The 24,651-nt window shown below is 37.3% G+C and overlaps 1 protein-coding gene across 1 annotated transcript; it reads right to left on the bottom strand.

Moving 5' to 3' along the window:
• Positions 1–55: 55 nt before the first annotated feature.
• RETREG3 (reticulophagy regulator family member 3) lies at positions 56–24,405 on the bottom strand. Its single transcript, XM_051994416.1, has 9 exons — positions 24,098–24,405; positions 15,354–15,460; positions 8,121–8,151; positions 7,019–7,145; positions 6,300–6,384; positions 5,176–5,313; positions 4,522–4,607; positions 3,430–3,562; positions 56–2,327 (listed from the first exon to the last, which is right to left on the bottom strand). The coding sequence occupies exons 1-9, from the start codon at positions 24,355–24,357 to the stop codon at positions 1,873–1,875; spliced, it is 1,422 nt and encodes a 473-aa protein (XP_051850376.1). The 5' UTR covers positions 24,358–24,405; the 3' UTR covers positions 56–1,872.
• Between the last annotated feature and the right edge of the window lie 246 nt (positions 24,406–24,651).

The following is a 24,651-nucleotide window of genomic DNA, read 5'->3' as shown; positions in this document are numbered from 1 at the left end:
AATCTTACTTCCGGTTTCAAAGACACACTACTCAATTGGGAACATCAACAACAAATTTTTTTTCTCATACAAGATTTATTTTAGAATATCTGCCCTCCCACCCCACCCCCAATTCACAGTGGAAAAACAGATTCAGAGTAGGAGCCCCTAGCTAGAGGAAACATCCTAAGAAACTTTCTTCGAATTTCCCCTACCTTCCACCCTTCGGTTCCATTCCCAGGGTTTGCATCTGCACATATTCATGCAAATCCAGAAATCCCAGCTGTCTTTCCATAAATGTCTACTTTCAAACCTTGCCACCTGTTGTCTTTACAAATCACAGCTTTACCAAACAAGATGTGTGAGCTTTGAATTGTCCCAGGGGTGGTGTGAAGGAGGAACCTCTCTTCTGAAACCTTCCTATAAAGATAATATGGCAACTACTTTTTCTCCCTTCCCTTGTTCAAATTATTCACTGCCCCCTGAATTTCTTGGAACAACAGCAAAAACAGTAACACCCGAAATTGCAGCACATAGAAATGGGCTCTGTCCAACATCTGTCGTAGTCTGGGAGTGTAGGAGGAATGGTCCCTGAGGAGCAGCAAGGGGTTAGTGCAGATAAAAAGTGGATGGTTTGATCTGTCATGGGGAAGCAGAGGATTCTAGATGCAGCCCCAGGGGATATGGAAGTCTCTGAAGGATTTTCCCCCTGAGTTAGGAAAAAGGAAAAGTTGTGTGGCTTGTATCTGTCTTTTGAATGATTACAAAAAAGAATTATAGCATGGCAAAGATCCTGTCAAAGTGGCTGCATCTTGAAAAAATACTCATGCCAACTGCACTCATCCTTGGATGAAGTCCCTAGCAAAGCTAGGGACAAGTCAAAGTAAAAACAAGTAAGGTAGAGGCTGGCACATGGATCCAGAGAGCTGGTGCAAGAACCAAATGAATGCCACCGGGCCATTTAAAGTGCTACTTTGCCAAGCCCCATAGAGTTGTTCATATATGACTGGGGGGAGGGTGAAGAGGAAGGGTAGAAAAGAAATTCAGAAATGGCTATTGCTTTGCTCATTATTTAGGTTAGTGTTTAAATAAAGTGAAGGATTAGCAGGGAAACAGACAAGTAGGAAGCTCCAAGGGCTGACATAAACTGAGAAGACCTGGGGAGCAAACCTAGAACCCTTCTGAAACTCCAAAGCACAATCAGCAATTCTAGCAGAGATCTTGCTATCCACTCCCCCACCCCCACTGTTTCCTTCAGTCCCTCTTTCTTGAGAGCAGTCTTTTGGGGCACTGGAGGCAAGGCCATAAGTGGTAGCAGGGCAAGCCTGCTCTGCAGAATCAAAGACTAACTTACTTAGAAAAAACAAATCATGATTATGAGACAGAGAAATGAAACCTTCCCAGTCAATGCAGCTGCCCCCCGGAACTTCTAGCACCACCCCACTGCAGTAAGAGCCATTCCACACTTTGGCTTTAAGGAAAGGGATGGGATGAGGAAGTAAGAGGGGCAGTTGTTTTACAAAAGGGTCCCTGAGCACCCACACCTTGTAGCAAACATCATCCCATTAGAAAGAAACTGGGATAATGTGTCCCAGGGTCCAGTTCATCAAACTCTCTTGTTCCCAGCAAAAAAAAGTATTATCCGTATGTTAGAAACTTCATTTAAGAAGGAGTTTTGGCCTCCATCATCTATGATTCTTGAGCTCATAAATGGGTGTCCAGCTAGAGATAAAGTAGTATCCTCTCTAAGCAGGGGCCCAAATGGGTAGCCAACAATGTACACAGATAATCAAATTTGGGAGGTGGGACTTGGATCCTTTCATCATCCCCAGTGGGATGGGGGGGGGGGGAAAAACCAAAACCACAAAGCATTTTCCCAAAAGAGGATGTGTCTCAGTGGCTCCGAGAGCTTGAAGGATCTAGTTGATTAAGCTCTGATTGATCTAGCAGTTCAAAGTCATCCCCTTCAGCATCAGTGTCCAGATCAGAGCTGGGGGCCCTTAGGAAGCCTCGTGCAGCTCTCTGAGGGGCAGCAGGGGGTGCCTGTTGTTGGGCCCTTGACAGGGCCAGTTGGATCACACCCTGGGAGACCAGGTTGGCAAGGTTGCTGGTGAGGTTGGTTCCTGTGGGAAGACTGCTGAGTAAAAGCTCAGGCAGGGTAGCCTCATCTTGGTTGGTAGTTGCCCTTGAGGACTCCTCAGCTCCTGGAGGGGAACGATAGGCAAGGTTGGGAAGCCCTATGCTGGTGTCATCCTCATCATCCAGGCCTGCAGCATCCACATTAATGGAAGGGAAGTCAGGGAGGTCCCGGGCAAATGATTCCTCAGGGTCACTATGACCATCCAGGTCTAAGGAGAATAAGGAAGAATCAGAAAAATGGCTGCTCATGATAATTGTATAAATATGTGTACATATATTGGATTTAACATATATTTTTAACATGTTTAACCTATAGTGGATTACTTACCATCTAGGGGAGAGGGTAGGAAGGGAGGGAAAATTTAGAGCACAAAGTTTTGCAAGGATCAATGCTGAAAAATTATCCACGCATATATTTTGAAAATAAAAAGCAGTCATTGAAAAAAAGAAAAGTGGGGGTACCTAGGTAGTGCAGTGGATAGAGTACCAGCCCTGAAGTCAGGAGAACCTGAGTTCAAATCTGGTCTCAGACACTTAATACTTCTTAGCTGTGTGACCCTGGGCAAGTCACTTAACCCCAATTGCCAAAAAGAAAAGAAAAAGGGCTGCTGATCCCTGCTACTGTTTCCCATTTTCATGTTATCCCCACCTCTGAAGAGAACCATTAGATATAATCAGAAACCATTCCCACCCAAGAGTTTTGTAAATTCATACTCTTTTGACTGGTTACCTTTCTTCTACTTACAGATAAGATTTGAATAGGTTAAAGCTTCTTAAACTGTGAATGTGAGGGTTGCAAAATTAGGATTTATTATTAGTAAACTTTTGATGTATATATCTACTCTATATACTTATATACTCAGAGTTGCATAAAAATTTCTCCAGAAAAAAAAACTCCGGTGAAAAAGGAGTCATAAGTGAAAAAGTTTAGAAGCCCTAGGATAGAAGTAGTCTTTCTGTGTTCCCCCTGCCTACTCATACAAGATCTCCAAGAAAAAATACAATCACCTCCAAAATAGGAATTTAACAGGAGAACCATACTCAGGGGTTGCAGGCTAAAAGACCAAAAGTTTCTAAAAGATATTTAGCCTACTCCTTGACTTTGGTCACATCTAACTTTTGCCTGCTGTACTATAACCTGGAAACTGCCAAGTCACTTAGTCCTAAAATAAGAGGTCTGGTGATATTCCTTTTCTACTAGTTTGGGTGACAGTCCATTCCACTAGAGGAGCTAGTGGATCAAGCCATTGTCAGGATAAAGGGAGAGGGTGTGTGTGTGTGCAAGTGGGGAAGTATAGAGCGGTGCCTCACCTTCTGATCCCTCAGTTAGTGGTGTCTGACCTCTTGAGAGATTGAATGTGCCATTATCTGTACAGGAGACCTCAGCATCTGAGTGTTCTGAGTCTGTGATGGCCAATTCCCTAGCCACAGTGGAGTCATCCAACTTAAAAGGAAAAAAAACCAGATAAATCTTATTAATAAAACAATACTATATGATGATCAATTCTGATGGATGTGGCTCTCTTCAACAATGAAATGAACCAAATCCGTTCCATTTGTTCAATAATGAATAAAACCAGCTACACCCAGTGAAAGAACTCTGGAAATGAGTATGAACCACTACATAGCATTTCCAATCCCTCTGTTTTTGTCTGCTTGCATTTTTTATTTCCTTCACAGGTTAATTTTACATTATTTCAAAGTCTGATTCTTCTTGTACAGCAAAATAACTGTATGGATATGTATACACATATTGTATTTAACATATACCTTAACATATTTTAAAAAATAAAAACACTAAAGAGTACAAGAAAAAAAAAATTCACTTGTTAAGAGTAGGTATAGTTCTCAGAGATTGTTATACTTACTAGAAAGACTCATAATCATAAGACCAGAGAGTGAAGGCCAGACTTGAGATAACGAAATATAAGTAAAAATGGCAAATACCGCCCACATATCTGTAGCCAATAAATCTTAAAATCATCCTTTTTCAAGCACCTTAATTTTAGGCTAAGTTCTGGGGAAAGTGTTCTAACATCTCATTCCTGGAGAAGTCAATTGAAAGATAGAATTGAAGACACTGATCATGTGTTTCTGTAATAACATCTCTAGAGAGTATCAGTGTCCAGAGGTTGCCAGAAGCATACTGCTTGATCTGAAAGGCATTTGGGGAAAGAGTGAGGGAAGGAAGATGACCTATTTTCAGGTAAGGCTTCCACAGAGGCACTAGTCCAGGCTCAAATAGGAATCCAAGTACAAAGGCCTAAACACAACTGTAGCCTTCATTGTCCATTTTGGGCTTAAGTCAGACGGTGTCTAAAGCACATCAAAACTCTGAAGCAGAGTTGTTGCCTACACATTAAAGTGTCAGATGGTAAGGAAACAAAAAGTCTAACGTATTACCTGAGGACAGAAAGCAGCTAGCTCCTCCTCACTATCACTACTGTCCCTTTCAGCACCATCAGGGTGCAAGGCTCGAGCACGTCGAACTGTATGAAAACAGAAGAGAAAAGGCCATCATTTGAAGCTTTCTGGTGAGCATTTCTTACTGGGCTTTCAAGATGTGAAACCAGAGCAGGCCCAGGAGAGATCCCTTAATCTGAACAGTAGCCAGTAGTGAGCATAGCCCAGGGAGTAGCCACTGAGACAGTGGGGCAGGAGGAGCTGATGGGGCAAGAAAACAAGCTTATTCACCTCAGTTATACCCATTAAATACACAGCAACTAGGCCTCCCTGATGGCTTCTGGAGTAACCTGTTTCAGCAAAGAGGGGACCTCTACCCTATTGAACAACAATCCTGAAGGAAACTCATGCTTTCCAAGTAATCCAGAAAAGACTGCGGAGCACCATTTATAGCTGTTATTCAGGTCCTCACCAGGGTCAGATGATTTGTGCTGGGTAACAGCTGTAAGGTCTAACCTGGCATGGAATATCAACTTCACCTTTTCTATTATCCACCTCCAAGGTGATTACAGACATGTAAAACATACTCTTTATCACCTTGTTCTAACTCCTAAATTGTCCTAAACAGGAATCGAATCATCTCAGGATACTTACGCTGCCTTTCTCTATGCCTAGACATCATGTAACCATGGACACTGAAGTCCAGCCGCTGCAGGACTGGCTCTAGCTTCATGTACAAGCGATGTCCCAGTCTGTGGTACACAGCAAGGGGCCACAGCAGGAGAGAAAGAACTAGAAAAAAGCATAACAAATGGCAAGAAATTATAGAGGAAGCTACACAAACTGAATTTAATTTCTTTCCCATAATGTTGCAATCCTATATTGCTGAAGGTGCACTAGAGATGTTTTTATATTTTCTAGCACATTTTTTCTGGAAGTATCAAATGTACTTGAGATTGTTCATAACTGCATCTTGCCTTACCCCCAAAACTAACATCTTTTTGAGAGCAGGGAAATCTGTATCGTTTGCTGTTACAGGATTCCAATGGTGAAGGGGGGTCAGAGTAGTAATATTGAGGATTTATCACTAACAGAATTTAAAATCAGGTCACGGAATCAGCAATGTCTTTGAGCCAGAAGGCCAAATGGCTTGAAACTCTCACATACTACTAAATGAGGTCAGAACAGATCACTGTAGGGATTTAAGTTTCAGCCAATTTCTTTGACAAGCTAGTAATAAACAATTCAAACTATAAAATGCCAATGAAAGTATAATGGAATCTAGTTCAGGACACCTGAGGATCATGTGAAGGGCAAATATCTTAGGCATACACTCTAAAAACTCTCTCCATAGGTGAAACTACTAAAATCTTCTTGTAGGTGGGAACATATCTGAACCAAAATTTCAAAGACTAACTTGTTAGAACCAAATCCACCAACATGCTAGGGCTCCTCTCCACACCCCCTAAAATTGACCTGGTATTTATTCATATGTACTTTATGTGTGCATGATGTCTCCCCTGATACAATGTAAATGCTTTCATTTTTGTCTATCCCTAGCATCTACCATGGCCTAGCACATGATACATGCTTAACAAATGCTTGTTGGCTGAATGACTATGAGAAAAACTTTATTTGCATAGGGACTAATAGAGACAGTTCAGGTCACTTCCTTAAGGACATGAATTCATTAGAGCTTTCTCTCTGACTGAATGGTCAATTATGATCAGGGGAATCTGTGAATAGAGTTGTTTAGCAGGGCTATGTGTAAAACTTACGGAATAAGTAGGAAAGCAGGAGGCCAGGAATGTATCGGCCCATGACAGCCAGAAAGGTCAGGAAACCACAGCTTAACAGGCAGAACTGGGGATATCATTAAAAAAAGCATTAGGTTTCTGATATGGAGGGAAAGGTCAGGCTTGAGGTAATGCTGATCCATGAGTCAAGCAATGGACATGTCAGATCTGATGACGCTTGGATGTTACTGGTAGGGGAAGAAGGGCTTATAATTTCTATTCAAACTCTCTTTTTATGCTGCTAACTTCACAGGGCTACATTTCACATTAAGATATTTGTTTGAATAGGATTCAGCCAAAAAATTCTTTCTTAAAAGCACAAGGTTGTTTGTGTTTTTTTTGATCCAGGAAAAAAACAAACAAACAACCCCCTCCCACCATAGTAACCTAACACACAACACAGAATGCACACAGACATGCTTTCTTGCTTAGAAACAGGAAAATGGCACTACTGTGAGTTCAATCTAAGTGTCAAAAAACCAACCAGGAGTCTTGGCCCCTGGCCCCTCCACCTTTCTTTGCTTCCACTACTGCCACTGCCTTGACCTTCCTGGATGACAGTGTTCCTGTTAGGGTTTAATAAGCCCTTTAATAAATCTTCCTGACAGGATTTAATAGTAACAAGGCTATGTCAAATGGAGGGTTCTAACCCTGGGGTGGAGGTAGTGAAAGAAGGGAGAATAATGGAGGGAGGGTCTTACCTTGCCTGGGTTTTGCTTTTTGAAAAGCAAGAGATTCCTTATGAATGTGGTCCCACTAACCCAGCCTTCGGCTACATGGTGGCAGAGCTCAGGCATGCTAAGGAGCCGAGGGTGTACAAAGCCCCAGCTACAGAAGAAAGAAGGGGATCTGTGAATAGAGGGGGAAGGGGATTCCCCAGTTGTACTGAGGACTCGGTATAAATGCTAACTAATGTTTTCTAGGTTTTAAATTGGGCTTGGATAGTGGCCAACTCCCAGGTACCATGAAGATGAAGCATGACTACATGCTGAAAAGCTGGGCTTTTTTCTTAGCTCACAGGTTGAAACTTGAAGTTGAGAAGCAGGATAATGAACTTGTTCTAACAACCCTCTACCTGGTGAGCAAGAAGCCCAGGCTGCATATGTAAACCTTCCACCCTGCCCAGAGCTCTTCATACTTAACTATTTTCCTATTTGTATTCGAGCCTTTGCAAACCATTTTGACTGCAATACAAGAATAAAAATAACATACAATCTGATACCAACACTGCTGAAATGGAGGCAACTGGTGGTGTGTAAGGAAAATAAAATAAAATCAAAATAAATCACACCACAGAAATCTTCCTGGGATCAGATGGATGATGGGAATGAAATCAATAATGAAAGCAGACACTATAGACACAAGAGTTATCTTTGGCTTGTTGGTGCTAGAAAGCAATGTGTTCTCTGACAAACAACATTAAAAAGCCAGAGGTCACGTAATGTACTAAATGGCTTAGTATAAAAATGTCAGGAGACATAATATTGGTACCTTTCTACTGTCACCCTGTAACTGAGTAAAGCATCTACTATCTGCCCCCATTCCTCTGTCTATTCAACTGCTGATGTGCCACACACTAAAATGTTTCCTATTGAAAAACCTTTTTCAAAGATCAAAGGAGATTAGATATTTCTGAATATGTTTTGATTGAATTTCAGATATGCCAAAGATACTTATTTAGAACAAAACAGGTGGTCTGTATTCCTACAGTGTGTATCTGGAGAGCAAGATCATTAAAGAATCAAATACCATTTCTCAGAATGAATCAGAGCAATGAAAAGGGATTTAATTAGTTTTTCATACCTCTCATTGTCTAATGCGTCGGGTCTTGCCACTACAACATTAAAACAAACATCAGCATTAGTTGGTAGGAAAAACCGAACATGATAATGTTAGGCTGTTGTCAAGCTCTATTAGCTTGACAACTCAAGTTTTAATAGGTTTTGGGAAAATACAGCAGCAAATACAACAGAGTCACCAAGTTATAAAGTTAAGGAGCTACAGACAAGGGTATGTTAATCTAAGCCTATTTGCTTCTCCAGGAAACCCAAAAGGAAAAAAGAGTTTGTTACTCTGCAATTAAATTTGCAAGAGATGAAGACTAACATTAATAAAAAAGGAAAAGTGGTCCATTAGCACTAATTATTAATGTTCACACATCTCTTATTTGCCTGGCTAATAAGCTGTCAATACATAATCAAGTCAGATCAGCACTTTTAGGCATTATCTCACAAAATCTCTCTCTACCCCTGATTTCTTTCCTAACCTTTGGTCCCACAACTCCATATGTCTACCTGGACATTCTACTTTGATGTCTTGACAGTACTTCACAGCACATGTATTTAAATGGTCATTTTACCAACTACATTGAAATACATAAAACCAAATTCATCATCTTTCTCATCCCCCACTCTAGGCTTCCACCTGGTTCTTCCTCCTGACTTTTTCTAAAGATCACAACATTTTCTTTTCCATTCTCCATATCCAAGCTCTTCTTTTTCAATGTGTCTAGCATCCATCCTTTCCTATCTTCTCTCAGTACTTATTCCTTTACACCTAGACTACTGCAATGGCCTCTGGATAATGTTTATGAAAAGATTCTTGAGACAATTTCCCTCAATATGATCCTGTATATTATCACAAGATCATTTTTCTAAAACAATACTTTCAGCATATCCCCCTAATCAAAAGGCTTCAATAACTCTTCACTATTCATAAAATTAAAGTCCAAGCATCTCAGCATGGGATTCAAATCTTTTTACAATTTAATTCTCATCTTATTTTTCAACTTTATTACTCACTACTCTGCCAGAAAAAAGGCTACTCATCATCTCCCAAATACCTTGTATTTTCTGCTCAATGCTAAGGGACAATGTGAAGATTAAACAAAGATACTGTCCTCCACACTATGGAACTTTTTCTCTAGTGGGGGAGATAAAATACCTATACTTATTATTCTCTGCACCAAAACTATAATACATGAGAAGCAAATAAAAAGAGTAGTAGTCAAAATCCACAAAGGATCATATCTAACTTAAGGGAATTAAAGAAAATTTATGGAGTAAGTGGAATTTTAGCTAGGCCTTAAAGGATGGATAGGATTCTAAAATGGGAATAGGGTAGGGAGGAGATGTATATATAAAGGGAGAGCAGAGATAGTATGAGCAAAGGTATCCAGACAGGATAGAATACAACATGCCCTGGAGATCTGCAGTTATGATCGAGAGTTTTAAAATGAAAACAGAGAAGGACAAAGAAGAAAATTGCCTACATATATCTGCTAAAACAGATACACAGGTATAAAATGGGGAAAAGAGAATCAGCAAATATATCAGTAATTAATAGAGAACAGAATGTAAGAAAATAGACTGCATTAACACTAAGACAGCTATATGCAAATAAATGCATGAAATATACATAAAATAAGTTGAACTAACAAGTTAATTAATAGACATTCAATTCTAACTAGAGGTTTCACTAAGACATGGAAGGGTGGAACTCATGAATGAAATGTAGCAATAATAACTATCATTTATATAGCACATTCTGCAAAGCACTTTTTATATATAATCTCATTTGATTCTTAGAAGAACTCAGTGAGGTGATTAAGGCATATTTTTAAGACAGCACAATAGCATTATATATTAAAAAAATGTCATATACTAAGAGCAAATCTATTAACTGAGATGGGATAGAGATCAATGGAGGGGCATACACAATATTTCTCAAGAAATATAGACCATCTAGCCAGAAAAAGATAAAAGAGTTTGGTTGAGAAACATTTTTTAAAAATCTGGTATAAGTTCATGATAGAATCATGACAAGGGACTTCAGCTATTATCTGGACAACTATTGGAGTATACTAACAAAATTAGTACAGCTGATAAATTCTTGACTTGTTTTAATGATAACTTCATTCTTCAAATAACCAACAAAGGCAACTGCTACTATTAAAAGGATCCTAACCAATAAAGAGCCACTGGGATGGAACCTTAGGAAAAAATAGCTATTTCATCTTAAGAGTTCATAACAGAAAAGAGGAAAATGAGGAAGAGTTGGGCGCACACCAAAAACTGGAATTTCAAAGAATTCAAAGGAAGGAACAAAAAGCATCTTACTGCCTACAGCAGAACTGACCAAGGAAGGAAGGTCTGGAAACTTTTAAGAATGAAATTTTGAAACACAAATAAGTCCTATAAGAAAGAAAATAATATTAAATAGATTGATTGAACTGGATATATATGAAAAAACATAAATTTTATCTTAACTTTTGTTATATTCTTAAACTTTCCTTCCTCTATCAATATAGCTATCCTCTGAAACAATGATTTAAAAAGAGGAAAAAAAGCAATTCAGTAAAATCAGTACATCATTCCTTATCAGACAATGATATTGGACAACATATGCAATATTCAATCTTTATTTACTATTCCATCTCCCCAGTCCTGTAATTAAGGAAGGGATATGCATTTTTTCACCTCTCACCTTAGGCCAAGCCTGGGCAATATTACACGATGTTCCATTTCTTTTTTTTTTGTATTTTTCTATTTATACTGTTATAATCTTTGCGCATGTTGTTTTCCTGGTTTGCTTAACTTCACTCTATCAATTCATCAAAAAACAAAAACTTCCTTTGCTTCTGTGAATTCTCCACATTAGAGGTTTCTTATAGGACAATGATAGGTCTATAACATTCTCACAATTTGTTTAGCTGTTCCCTAGCTACGCTAACTTGTATTTTTATAAAGCACTCATAGAAGATATATAGAGAATAAATAAAACCCTATAAAAATAACACTAGGAGAGCTAACACTGAGAATTATTTGATAAATTAATGCTAAGGAGGTGATTCAGGCCAGTTCCAATTGTATTGTGATGGAAAGAGTCATCTGCACCTAGAGAGAGGACTGTGAGGACTGAGTGTAAATCACAACATAGAATTTTCACTTTTTTTGTTGTTGTTTGCTTATTTTTTGTTTTCTTTTTTTTTCCTTTTTTTGATCTGATTTTTTTTTTTTTTTGTGTAGCATGATAATTGTGGAACTATATACAGAAGAACTGCACATGTTTGGTATAAACTGTATTACTTGCTGTCTAGGGGAAAAGTGGGAGGAAGGAGAAAAAAATTGGAACATGGGGTTTGGGGGGCTGAATGTTGAAAATTATCTATGCATGTGTTTTGAAAATAAAAAACTATTGAAAAAAGAAAATTAATGCTAAGAATAACAGAAAAAGGCTCTTTCAGTCATGTTAGGAGAAAAAGAAGATCAAAGAAGTGATAGGACTATTGCTTGAAGTAGATGGAATGATTTTTAAAAAATGATAAGACAGGAGGAAGACCATTCAATTCATATTTTGTTTTTAATTTTATCTACTTAGGAGAATAATCATTGGACAGGGAAGGATAAAAGATAGTTAACAAGGGGCAGAAATTCAAGATAAATGAGCACCTAGAACTGAATTCACATCATCTGACTGAGATAAAATCTATCCTACTAGCATTCTGAAAACACCAGGAAATGATTGTGGAAAAAATGTGGCAATCAGGAGAAGTGACAAAGACCTGGAGATATGGGAGGATATTTTTCTGATTTTCAAAACTAGAAAGAGGATTGAGCTTCAAATCATCAGATAGTGAGTTTCACTTTGACTTCTGACAGAATTAATAAAGGTATGATTTGTGAGAATATGGAAAAAGACTCAGTTATTTCTAAGAGTAAAGTTCCATCAAGAAAAAGTCATTCTAAGAACTATTAGGAAAACTGGAAAGCACTTCAGAATAAAACAGGTTTAGTTTTCAAAACAAGAAATAAAACCATCAACAATCACAAGACAACCTGCTCTAAATCACTAATAAGAGAAATACGAATTAAACAATTCCAAAGTATTACTTCTTCCTACACATAAAACTGAAAATGATGACAAATGACAGAAACAGTATTAAAGGGGCTATAGAAAAAATAGGGACACTAATACACTATTAGTGGAGCTGTGAATTAGTTCAGCTATTTCAGAATACAATTTGGTCTTATTTGAGAAAAAGGCCTCGATTGTTCATACCCTCTGATTTCACTATTGGGAAAACCTCAAGGATGTCAAGGACACAAAAGATCCAATGCATACCATATTTAAAGTGAGTACTCATTGTTTGGGGGAATGGTTATGCAAACAAGTACATGAATGTAATGGAATATGATTGTGTCATAAGAAGACAAATGTGAAGAATTCAGAGAAACATGACAAGAAACATAAATGTATGCAGAGAAAAGAAACAGAAGAACAATGTATTCAATTATTGGAATAATGTAAATTAAAACAATACTAAAAGACATAAAAAGTTAGAAAATGAAATGACCAACTTTGGTTCTAAAAAAGAAATGATGAAACATTTTCCTACTCTTAGTGGAAAAATGAGGGACTATGGATGCAAAAAGTTGCTTACAGCTCAGATCTGGTCTCTATGTCATGTAGTTCTACTTCACTGTTTTTCTTTGTTATAAGAGCATTCTGTGAGGTGGGGTTATTGGGAAATGGCTGTAAAAAAAAAGGCTTCAATAAAACTTTTTGTTTTTTAAAAAGGACAAATCATGCCAAACATAACTTCGTTTTTTTTTTGTTTTTTTTTTTTTTAATACGGTACTGGAAACACAGTTTACCTGGATTATATAGCAAAACATCTAACAATGTAAAGTTATTTTTGTGGATGTATATAATATGGATTCAGAACTGTTTTAAGAGGACCCAAAAAGAAATCATAGATGGATTGATATCAGTTTAGAGATAGGTCTTTGGTAGAATACTTTAGTGATCTGTTCTTGGCTCTCTGCTATTTTAAATATTTTTCTCAATGATTTATGTGAAGAAATGGATGATTTGTTGTTTACTGAATTTGAAGAAGACATTAAATTGGGAGAAATGGCTAAAATACTGAACAACAGATTAAAACACTGAAAGATTTTGACAGGCCAGAATGATGAGCTGACACTAATGATTTAAAACTTAATAAATATAAAGTCTTGAATAAGCCCAATGAATAAATAATATATTAGGAATAAATATTCAGTCCTAGAGAACTGTGATCAATTGTAGGTGCCATATTTTAAGATCATTAATAAACTGCAGAAGATGACCAGGATAGTGAAGTAACTCGAGTCTTTTTCTACTTGGCCTCAGAGAAAACACAAAGAAGAATGAAGAGAAGGCTTGATTTAAGAGAAAACTTCCTAATAATCAGAGATATCCAAAAGCGCTGCCTTGAAAGATAGTTAAATCTCTATCCCTAGAGATTTTTAAGCATAGGCTACAGGACTTCTTGAACGTTTTTTGAGACCATTGTTCACCCAAGAAATTTTTATGACCATGGGTATATAGGTATATAAAATAAGCATTCAAATCAAAAATTAACTGATGATCATAATTTCACGACTCCCACATTCAGTTATGAGATCCTATATGGGGTCAGGACTCAACAGTTTAAGAAGCTGAGGACTAGATGATCATTCCTTAGGGATACTGAAGAAAGCAAAAATCAGGGCCTTGATTGCTAGGCTTAATTTGAGCTTTAATTGCTAGGCAATAAGGACCCACTAAAAGATTTTAAACATAAAAGTAACATGAATGAATTTGTATATAAGATAAATCTGATAGATAGCAGTGCGTGAACTTTGTATTGGAGAAAGATGAGAACAAAGGCATAAAAATCTATTAGGTTAAGAGTCAAGCAATCAAAACAGGTGGTAATGTAAGATCTGGAGCTGTCTGGTGGAGAAGAGAACAGAGAGAAGGGGATCAATGATAGTAAGATATATTCAAAAGATAGTAATGAGAAGAACAGCAAAATTAGATATAACACAATGTTTTAAACATGAAAGACTGAATGAATGAGGGTACCACTGACAAATATGCCATGAAAAGAGAGAGACTTAAGGGAAAAGATACTCTATAGTTCTAGTCATATTGAGTTTGAGGTGCTACTGGAACAACCATGTGAATAAGATACATTTGAAATGCAAGTTTGAAGCTCTGGAGAAAGGCCAGATTGGAAAATAACAAATTAGAAAGTTACCTCTGTAGATCTGATTACTAAAACTGTGGAAATAAATGATACCAACAAGGGAGAGAATACACAAGAAATAAAGATAGAACCGAGATAAGCCAAGATTAAGGCAATGGGAAAAGGAAGACATATGTCATCAAAGATAGAAGATAAATGGTGAGAAAGATAGGAAGTCTTAGTAGAGAAGTAATATCCAGAAAAAGGGGGTGGTGAGTGTAAAAAGCTGAAGTGGGAGAATGAGGACTGATAAAAGTCTCTTGGACTTAGTATTAAAGTAGTCAATGTTTCCATTTGAAAAAGTAATTTTTCAATAGTTTAGTGGGGATAGAATTCAGATCATAAGGTGCTAAAGACTGATGGAAGTGAGAGTAAAGTGAGGGAGTAGAGGTATTGTGTCTCTGTTCAAGATTTTTCCCAACTATCTTGCTTGTCCTCCTTTCTAACTATTTGAATCCTCCAAGACTCAACTTCTGTTCAACTTCCTCTATAAATCTTCTCCCCGTCAATTCTGCCCAGTCATTTCCATCTCTTCTGACTCACAGCATTTCCTATCCAATACTTTTACATTATCATTTAAATTTTGACTGGGAGACAAAGGATATTAATCTCCACAATTAAATTGTAAACTATTTTTAGAAAGGAACCAACTTGCATACTTTTTGGTATTCTCAGTAGCATTAAGTGTTGTAAGAGCTAAATTCATATTTCATGATACACCTTAATTAAGTAAGACTGATGTATCAAGTGAATGAATAAAACCACATAAATCTCAAAATTATCTCTCAGGTTAACAATGACAACAAAAGACTGCTTCCATGATAAAGAGACAGCTTTCTATAGCTTACTGTTCAAGAAAAGGGAGGGCCATCGATTTAATGTTTTAAATAGAACACAGATTCTATATAATTATCCTAAAGTAAAAATCACAAAACAGCTAAAAAATTTCTAGATTAGATTATTCCAAATGCTTCCAAACTTACCTCTCATTTCAGGCCAGATTTTGTTTTTCCACTGATCTATACATACAATTATCATCAAGCTGAATGCAAGTAAAAACACCAGACGAAGGGAGGTCAGTGCAAAGAACCTGCAAGCAAAGGAGGAGCAAAATAATGTATGTAACTAGTTCAAAACCAAGAAAAATGTTATGCACATTTAAGGCTGAATGACACAATGGAAAGAGCTACTAAGGTGGCTAATCTGGTTTCTAATTCCTTTTCTAACTATGTGACCTTAATTAAGCAAGTCACTGAAATCATCTGAGCCTCAGGTAAGTTTAGAGACTTTCCTCACAAGGCAGATTAGACCAGATAATATTCTGAGGTGCCTTTCAGCTTTAAAAAGATTAAAAAAATTTTTTCTAAAATCTACTTTGACAACAAGTAGTCTTAGTACAATATAGAAAAGTAAAATATATTTCTATCAATCTCTCTTAGATTACTGCAGAAATCCTGAATGAATATCCTTCAGGGAGTTGGGTAAATGTTAGAAATTAGAAGGAAGAAACCTTAATATTGTCTAAATATTGTCTAGTTTGGTGGTTCTCACTCTACAAAATCTATTAAAATGACTTTTGTTTAAACCACCCAAAACATAAAGATTAGTGCAATTTTGCAAATTTGTACTTTCAAACTGATTTTTATTCTGAATAAACTATTTCAAATAATATTTATTATATCTTTTTATTTACAAAACATATGCATGGGTAATTTTTTCCAACATTGATCCTTGCAAAACCTTCTGTTCCAAATTTTCCCCTCCTTCCCCTGTCCTCTCCCCTAGATGGCAGGTAGTCCAATACATGTTAAATATGTTAATCTTCTAACTAGAAATATGCAATTATTTGTTATATATGTTTTTTAACTGGGAACAATATCAGAGGCAATAACTCTTTTAAAAATGTTTCACAGCACTTTTTTTTTTTTGATCAACAAGCATTTCATAAAGACATCTTAAGTGGCAGGAACTATGCTTTTACCTGCATATGTTAAGCTCTTTGCGGGAAGGGGACCGTTGTACTTATTCCAGTTTTGCAGACAATATTCATTTTAATTTTTCTTTTGAATTGTTTTAAATGCAATATTGCTTCATTTGTAAATGTAAACTGTGTTTTGCCATCCCAGGAGGGAACTATTTCAAAAATGTTAGTAAGAGCATACTTGGTGCCTCAGGATCATTGGAAGTTAAAGGCTCATACTTTAGTGCTTGTGGGGATATAAGAAAGCATCTGGTCCAAATGTCTCCTTTTACAAATGAAAAAACTGAGAGAAATTGACTCTACCAAGGTTACACAGATAGTTCAACGTCAGTGGTGGAATTTGAACCTAGAGTCTGTAACTGAAGCTCTTACTCTTGGAATTGGGCCTGATGTTTCCACACTGGAGATAGGTTTTGTCCTACTGGTAATTAGAATCAGGATGTTTTCTGATCAATTTCAATTATTAACACTTGGCATTTCTTTTCTGCTTAAACTTAAAATCGGTAAAAATTTGTTTTAAAATTTACTTTATTTACTCAGGTTAAAATTACTTAAAATTAGTAAAGCTTATTTTTCTATTGTCCACAATGAACATTGCATTAAAAAATGTAAGACTCTAAACACATTTGTATGTTTTTAACAGATTGTGGATCTTTTCTCAATCCTAAATCGTGAGATGATTTTAACCATTTACTAATTCCTCACACCATAGTGAAACCATGGAGTCTGGAAATCTAAGTGACCAACTTGACCACTAGACTAAAAGGAATAGAAGCAGTCAGTGAGTTGTAAATAGTCTCACTTTACAAATCATTTACCCATTACAAAATTGAGGGTGAATAATCTATGAGAAGAGAAAGGAGAGGAGAAGGAATCAAATGGTAAAAAAGTCATTCTAACTGGTGACAATCCCATCCAAACCTTTTTTTTACCCCACCAAACTAAAAGAGCAATTATACATAACATTAAAATGAGGACAGGAGATAAGTTTCAGGAGCAGGTAAAAACCATTAATCTCTCTAAAAATGAGGTCATCAAATGTACAGATAAATTTACCAGAGGCCAACAAAAAGAGCTTCAAAGTTCTTTGACTGTCCTGATGCTAACACTTTCCCACCTCAGCAGCAGACATATAGCTCCAATCTCTATCTCTCGGGAACATTTGGAATAAGAGATACCTAGGGAGGGAATCCAGACTGTCTACAATTTCCCTTTACCAATTCATAATTGCAAATGCTATTTATAAACCCTATGTAGGCTCTAAGGAGGAGAAAGATGTTTGTTAATTTCTCTTGAGATGGGTTTGTTTTTACAAAGGCTGTGGCAAGGAGAATGCCTTGTGTTTCAGTGATCTAGGCCATTTTAAGACAACTGGTTTGTGGTGGGATTTGATGTGGGCCCACTCATCATTTTCACAAATTCTGTTTAATAGGAAACTAAACTTTTCTCAGGAGCAAGATTACCCTTGGTCTATGAGACAAACTTCTAGCCCTTTCTTATTAAATAGTTACCACAATCCTACATCATTCTGGGAAAAACAGGGACAGCACAATGCCAACAATCTTGAGTACACTGTCAACCTTTCAGAAAGATAAGTCATAAAAAGAGAAGACAAGTTTTGGTTTTTAGTTTGGCTCTCAGCATCAATTTAATACCATATTTTGGCAGGTATATTCGACCATTTTCAAAGAGTGCTTTACCTGCTTTTTGGTTTCATCTCTGCCCTACTATTTTTTCCCCTGGAGTAAATTCCTCAATTAAAAAGTTACTTATGTCACAGGATGGCATATTTTGGTTAAATCAAAAACACAACATGTTTCTTATTTCATTAGGTTAATCTGGAAATTTACTTGTTAAAGAATTTTATCATTGGATACAAGTAATGAATTACAATGAAAGATAAAATTTTTTTTGAGTTAAGAGTAACCAAGTTTTTTTGTTTTGTTTTGTTTTATTTTGTTTTTGTTTTTTGCTGAGGCAACTGTGATTAAGTGACTTGCCCAGGGTCACAAAGCTAGGAAATATTTTGAGGCCAGATTTGAACTCAGGTCCTCCTGATTTCAGGACTAGTGCTCTATCCTCTATACCAACTAGCTGCCCCTAATCAAGTGGTTTAAGGAAAAATGTGCAGGAGTCTGTGAGATTATCAACCAAACCATTACCATCTTTTAAAGAATTTAATCTAATTATAATATTGGACCAGGGATTCTTGTGTAGAGGACTCTTTAGGCAGTTTGGTTAAGGTAGAAGGAAATTTTTAAGCACATAATATTACAAAGGAAACAAATTATATTGGAAAAGGTATCAAGATTTTTTTTTTTTTAAAGAAGTTAACAAATCCCAGGTAAAGAATTTCTGATCTATGAGGGCAGCTAGATGATATAGTGGATGGAGCACAAGCCCTGGAGTGAAGAAAATGTGAGTTCAAATTTGACCTCAGTGTGATCCTGAGCAAGTCACTTAACCCCAATTACCTTAAAACAAGAACAATTACAACAAAGAATGTCTCATCTAGTAACTTCAAGTATTAGTTTATTGGCCAGAATAACAATAGTTCATTAGAAACCCAATGTTTTAGCTTCTGATTTTGTTTATTAGTGTGAGAAGAGTTAATCAAAAAGCATTTTTTTCTTTTAATTTGGACACTATGCTAATTAAGCCATGGGAATGCAAAGAAAAGTAACAATAACTACAATAAGAGGCTCACATTCTAATGGGAAAGACAACATACAAATGTATGTAAAATATATAAAAGGCAGATGGAAGGTAATCTCAGGTAGTGAGCACTAGCACTAATTGGGGATTAATGGCTTATTGCAGAAGATGTGATTTTAGTTGGGAATTTTTACCATAGACAGGAAATGATATAATCACTAACAGGTTTCTTCCAACAACAACAAAAAAAGACACTTGACAAGCTTCAGATTTTTGCATTAGTAATTTCAACATTATTTTGGAAAACAAGTCATAGTTAATCTAAAAGACAAGAAAAATATTACTCTGCCATACACGTGGCTAAGGTTTAAATAGTTTATAGAAAAAAATTTAAAAGGATGTCAGCTATGCAAATTGGTATTATTTCTACAGTAAAACCCTAAGTGAAACCATATTTTTAGGAATTAAATACTCATCCCAAGTTTTTAACAAATGGAGTTTAATGGTAGATTTAATTTTATAAAATTCAAGCCAAATCATTAAGAACCAAAACCATGTTACTGAGAGTTCAACATGGATCAATACTGATGGCATGAAGTAGAAATCTTCAAAAACAATTTCTAGTACAAAATGAAAATACAGGTAAAGTGCTGTCTTCTTTTTTCCACCTGTAGTCCTAAGCAGAGTTCATTTTCATTTTAAACTTGGGGGGGAGGGGAATGCTCTATCCAAAAGAATCTTTTTAATTGATGAAGCAAGTTTTTTCAGTTTTGCTCTAGCCTGAGTCACTTCTTTACTCATATTGCCTGTACAATCAACTAAAGGTTTTTCATGTTGCAAGTGCTTTAGATGCTACAGTAACTCCTTCAAGTATGGCATACAGACCTAGATTTATAAGAATATTCAAATAACTCAAGTGGAAAACACTTTGTGTACTGCTAATTCAGCCTCTGATGAATTCTTAATGCAGAGGCCTCCAGAATAGCTGCTTATCTCCACTTAGGAGTCCTACTTAGAAAAAGCATGGACCAGAAGACCACTTTGGTAAATCTGGAACTGTTTGCCTTTCCAGGGCTGTATTTCACTACTATACTTACTGACTTATAACATGATTCAAGTAAGTAGCTCTAATCTGGTCTACCCAGAAAACTCACTATCTGATTTATTTTGTCCTATTTGCTCTCACCACTAATTGCACTTAGGTTGGTGTAGGCACAACCCAAGAGAAGGGAGTGCCTCACAATCTTCAATGGTGAGTTTTCAAGATAATTACAGGTATGTATCTGAAGACCTACAAAGGCATGCACTGCTGGAAGGTTCCTGGCCATGACTATTACAAGATAGAAGACTTGGCAAGCCCTAGGGTTAAAAACCAAACTCTTAAAACCACCAGAAAGGCAAGAAATGTTTCCTAAGTATTTATCAGAGATTTATTAGTTAACCTCAGTGCCCAAAGAAACTTTCTAAGATTAAATTACAGAACAACGGTCCATCGGCTCTAATAGAATGAGCACATTCCCAAGGAATTGGTATAGTTAAATCTTTGTACCAACTAGGAGAAAGAAATCTAATACAATAAAGGTTCTTTCTCAGGTACAGGCAGATGATGATCCAAAAAAGAACGGAGCCTTATGACTACAAAGAGCATCCTATCCAAATTCTGAGCATGACATCTGCAATGAGAACAATTTGTATTCCTTGCTTAACAGCACTTTTAGTGGCTAGTCAACTATGTACTATTTCTGGGTATCTGAAAAAGAAGAAAAGATTTTAGATTCATTTTTCTCTGGTTTGAATTAAGACTTTGTTTTAGGCTAATTCCTTACCTCTCATTCTTCTTTAAATATCTTTCCCTCCTTTTATTGATACTTTTTGATTTTACTCCAGTTATTTTGAGAAGAGACATGGAATCCACCATGGAATCCTCCCTTGTAATACCCTCCCTACCATGGAATCCTTCCTTGTAATGAAGTACAACAGTCAATAAAGACTCTGAGTGACAAAGTAGATAATATTCTGCCCTAGGTTATGCTTCTTTATCTATTCTCCAAGACTCAGGGTCTCTACAAGATAAGAGACTGCTCTCCAATCATTCAGTTATTCTCAATTGGACTTCCTATTTGGATCCTTTCATTTACTTGACAGTGTATATATATTGCTATTTTGGGTCTGCTTATTTCATTCATAGGTTTATGCAAATCTTTTCACATTTGTCTGTTCCTCATATTACTACCTTCTTATTACACAATAATAGTCCATTACATTTGTGTAGTGTGGTTACTTTGGCCATTCTCCAATTAATGGCTAGCATATTGTTTCCATTTCTAAGCTTGAGTGCTGCTATATTTCATTATATATTGGACCTGTTTCTTTCCGACTTCCTCCTTATATATAAACTGTGCCTACCTTTCATTCTGTAACTTCTAATGTCAAGAAATAAACAGCATCCTATATATTTCTAAAGAAAAAGATGACTTACACCCATCCTGAATACTACTTCTTGAATTATGAATCCTAGCCTTCACATAAAACATTTGAAATACATGAAGTAAAAAATACTTCCCAAAGCAAGTAATTCTATCAAATTCTAATCACAAACTAATCTGGTCTTCAAGGAGTTACCAATGGGGAAATTCTAATTTTACACTTTATATACCTGAATCCTTTGTATAACTAGCTTCCTGATCCTAGGACATACCAGTTGATCTTCTTTTCAAGACCAGAATCACACCCATCTTTCTGCCATATCTCTTCTCCACCTGCTTACTGTATGCAGGAATGAAATGAGTAACTATATTTTGGGTACTCTTCAGATAAGTTACCAGGAAATGCCAGAAATAAAAATACTGTAAAAGGTTCACAGTACCCAAAGAAAGCTCAGAATGAAATCTTAGACAAAATATATTTTGTTATTTAAGGTAAATCTTACTAAAAGCAGCAAGTCAAAGTTAAAGATAACATTAAAATACACACATATCCTCTATTAAAGGAGTTCCATATGTTCATTCCATTACCACATCTACAGCTTCAAAATAATTTCCATAAGGGAGCTGCAGAAGTTGGATTCTAAGTCACTGTTGATCTTGCTATTATACTATTAATAGGAAAAGGAGGAAGTGCCGTGAGGAGGATCACACTGGTCAAAAACAGATATCTGGTTTAACCAGCTGCCGATTTATGATACAACAGTTCTCAAAGTGGGACATTTTATCCATCATTCACTTCAATAAAAACAAATTTATTTAAATAAAATGTATTTCCTACAGGAGGAGAAAAAATGGGTATTTCACATGAAAGGGACAGAGAAAGAGAAGAGAATATATTTTGGAGCAAAAGATATTTTGGAGGAGGGCAGGTCTAGGTGAGATGCTGCTACAAGGATAGTCTATACTCAAAAGGCCACATTTGAGCACTTACTATCAAAAGGCGTAGGACATCTCAGAAAACACTGAGAAGCTGTCTTCTTGTACAATTTCTAATTTTGTCTACAATCTTCCCAAATACTGCCAATGATTTATTGGCAATTTATATCAATTTATATCAATTCTGATTTATATCAATTCTACCAAACTAAACTGAAATTAGGAAGCTTTGATAACAGGACATAATCAGATTCCCCACCAAGATGGATCAGGTTAAAACTCAATATTATCAATGATACTTTTCCATCATGGAGTTTAGATTTAATTTAAGTTTACAAGCTACATTCTGAGATTGCATATGTAAAACTAAAAGCTATATGTAGCTTGTTTTTATATCAGGAGTTTGTGGAAGTTAAGTTTTAAAAAAAAATATCAAATAAATTTTGTCTTGGTTCTATATTCAGAATGACTTTACTCAATGTTCTGTAGAACCTAGTTTGCATTCCTTCTCTACTTGAAAAAGGTCAATAATGTGTTCTCAGTTATCAGCAGAAACCTAAGCTGCAAACAAATAAACAGAAGGACCCAAGTCCACTTTTATTGACACCATATTTCCCATGGCAGTAAGAGCTGCTCCATTGACTGCGCACTGTCAAAAGCCTTTAAATTGAATGGTAGTTTTTTCAAAGTATATATAGGAATATTTTTCAAGCTCAGCTGACTTCACAAACCTCAATTTCCTTTCTTATTAACAATAACTAAAGATGTTTACATAATTACCAAGAACATGGAAGAGTTGCAATCACAACAGCTTTTGAAAAAGGTAAAAAAGTAACTCACAAATTGTTAATAAAACACATTTAAGGATTAATACTAACTCTACAGATTCTACAACTTGAGGGAGAGTAGATTGTAGGGTCAAAGACAGAGGTCTAATATATGAGTTCAGATCCTTGAACCTTCTTTCAATAACTGGCTAACATATATGTGTGTGTACATATACATATATGTTAAATGCTTGCTGTGTTTCAAGTACCGTGCTAGAATTTGGAGATGCAAAGACCAAAAAGGTCCTTGAAGACCTTAACTTACATTCATTCTGCTATGGGGGTACAACATGTGGGCCTGGGGTGTGTGGGGGAGGAAGCACTAGATAGAGAACCAGAACTTCAGAACCCTGGTTCTGCTGTTTGCTATTTGTATGACTTCAGACAAGTCAGGTTCTCTGGGCCTCAGTTTCCTCACTTGTAAAATGAAAATGCGCTAAGAATTCATGAGATGAGAAGACCACGTATATTCTTCTCTATACCATCCTCAGACGCAACCCTATGGTCTCAGGACCCCTGCCTCGGCTGCAATAGCCAAACGGGGCAGCATGGAGGACAGTGATCAGGGAGACAAGACCTGGGTTCAAATTCCAGCCCCTTACCCAAAGCCTTATTTACTATGTGACCTTGGACAAGTCACTTTATCTCTCTGCCTCAACTTCCTTATCTGTAAAACAAAGAGTTCGGAACTCGATGGTCTCCACCCCTGCGCCTCCCCCCTGCCTCCCAGGTCTGAATCTATGACCCAAGAGAAGTCTCTGGATAAATACAAGGAAGGTCGAGATGAGAGTGGGAATGGGTGTGTGTATCTATGGGAGGAAAAGAAGGGGACGGAGCTCCGGGACTGGCCTGGCAGCGGAGAGTTGGGAGCAGATAGGGGAGGCCGGGCTGGGATCTCTCACCAAAAAGCCGCGTTCAGGGCCAGGCACCACAGAGCACTTCTCACTGGGCGCTCCCACACCAAGGCCGCCTGCAGCCGGCTCAGCAGCGGCTCATAGGGCCCCAGCACATCCAACAAGGCTCGCTGCACCGCCTCCACCTGCCGATCCCGTTCGCCGCCGCCCGACAACGCGCCGCGGCTCCTGAAGGCCGGCACCGGCCGCGGCTCTGATTCCGGGCCGGCCGCAGCAGCCCCAGCCGCCGATTCCTCAGCCTCCGCCATCTCCCTCCAGGAGCCACAACATCCGGGGCCGCAGCCCTTTAGGTGACAAAATACACAGTGCGCAAGCGCCGGGAACCTTGGGCCGCTTTTTGCCCAAGTGCGCTTGCGTCCCAACTCGGCTATGGATCGTCAGTGCCGAAATTATTGAAGCCTGCTATGGCCACGCCTTCAACGCAACTGGAAAAGAAAGGATCGAAGCCGGCGACGTACATGCGTAGAGCGCATCAGTGAAGCCCCGAGACAGGGGAAAGTGTTTATTTCCCTTTAGTCTTTTGAGCGCTCTGCTCTCGCCAC

Source organism: Antechinus flavipes, chromosome 4 (genome assembly GCF_016432865.1).
Source record: "Antechinus flavipes isolate AdamAnt ecotype Samford, QLD, Australia chromosome 4, AdamAnt_v2, whole genome shotgun sequence".
NCBI lineage: Eukaryota > Metazoa > Chordata > Mammalia > Dasyuromorphia > Dasyuridae > Antechinus > Antechinus flavipes.
This window is presented reverse-complemented; position numbering and strand designations above follow the sequence as displayed.

Excerpts from the sequence above, each read along its gene's own strand:
- RETREG3 (XM_051994416.1), bottom strand. The coding sequence starts at position 24,357 with ATGGCGGAGGCTGAGGAATCGGCGGCTGGGGCTGCTGCGGCCGGCCCG. Across the intron at positions 6,385-7,018 it reads AAAAGCAAAACCCAGGCAAG|TTCTGCCTGTTAAGCTGTGG; the intron begins GTAAGACCCTCC and ends TGATATCCCCAG. Across the intron at positions 5,314-6,299 it reads CCTGCTTTCCTACTTATTCC|TTCTTTCTCTCCTGCTGTGG; the intron begins GTAAGTTTTACA and ends GCTTTTTTCTAG.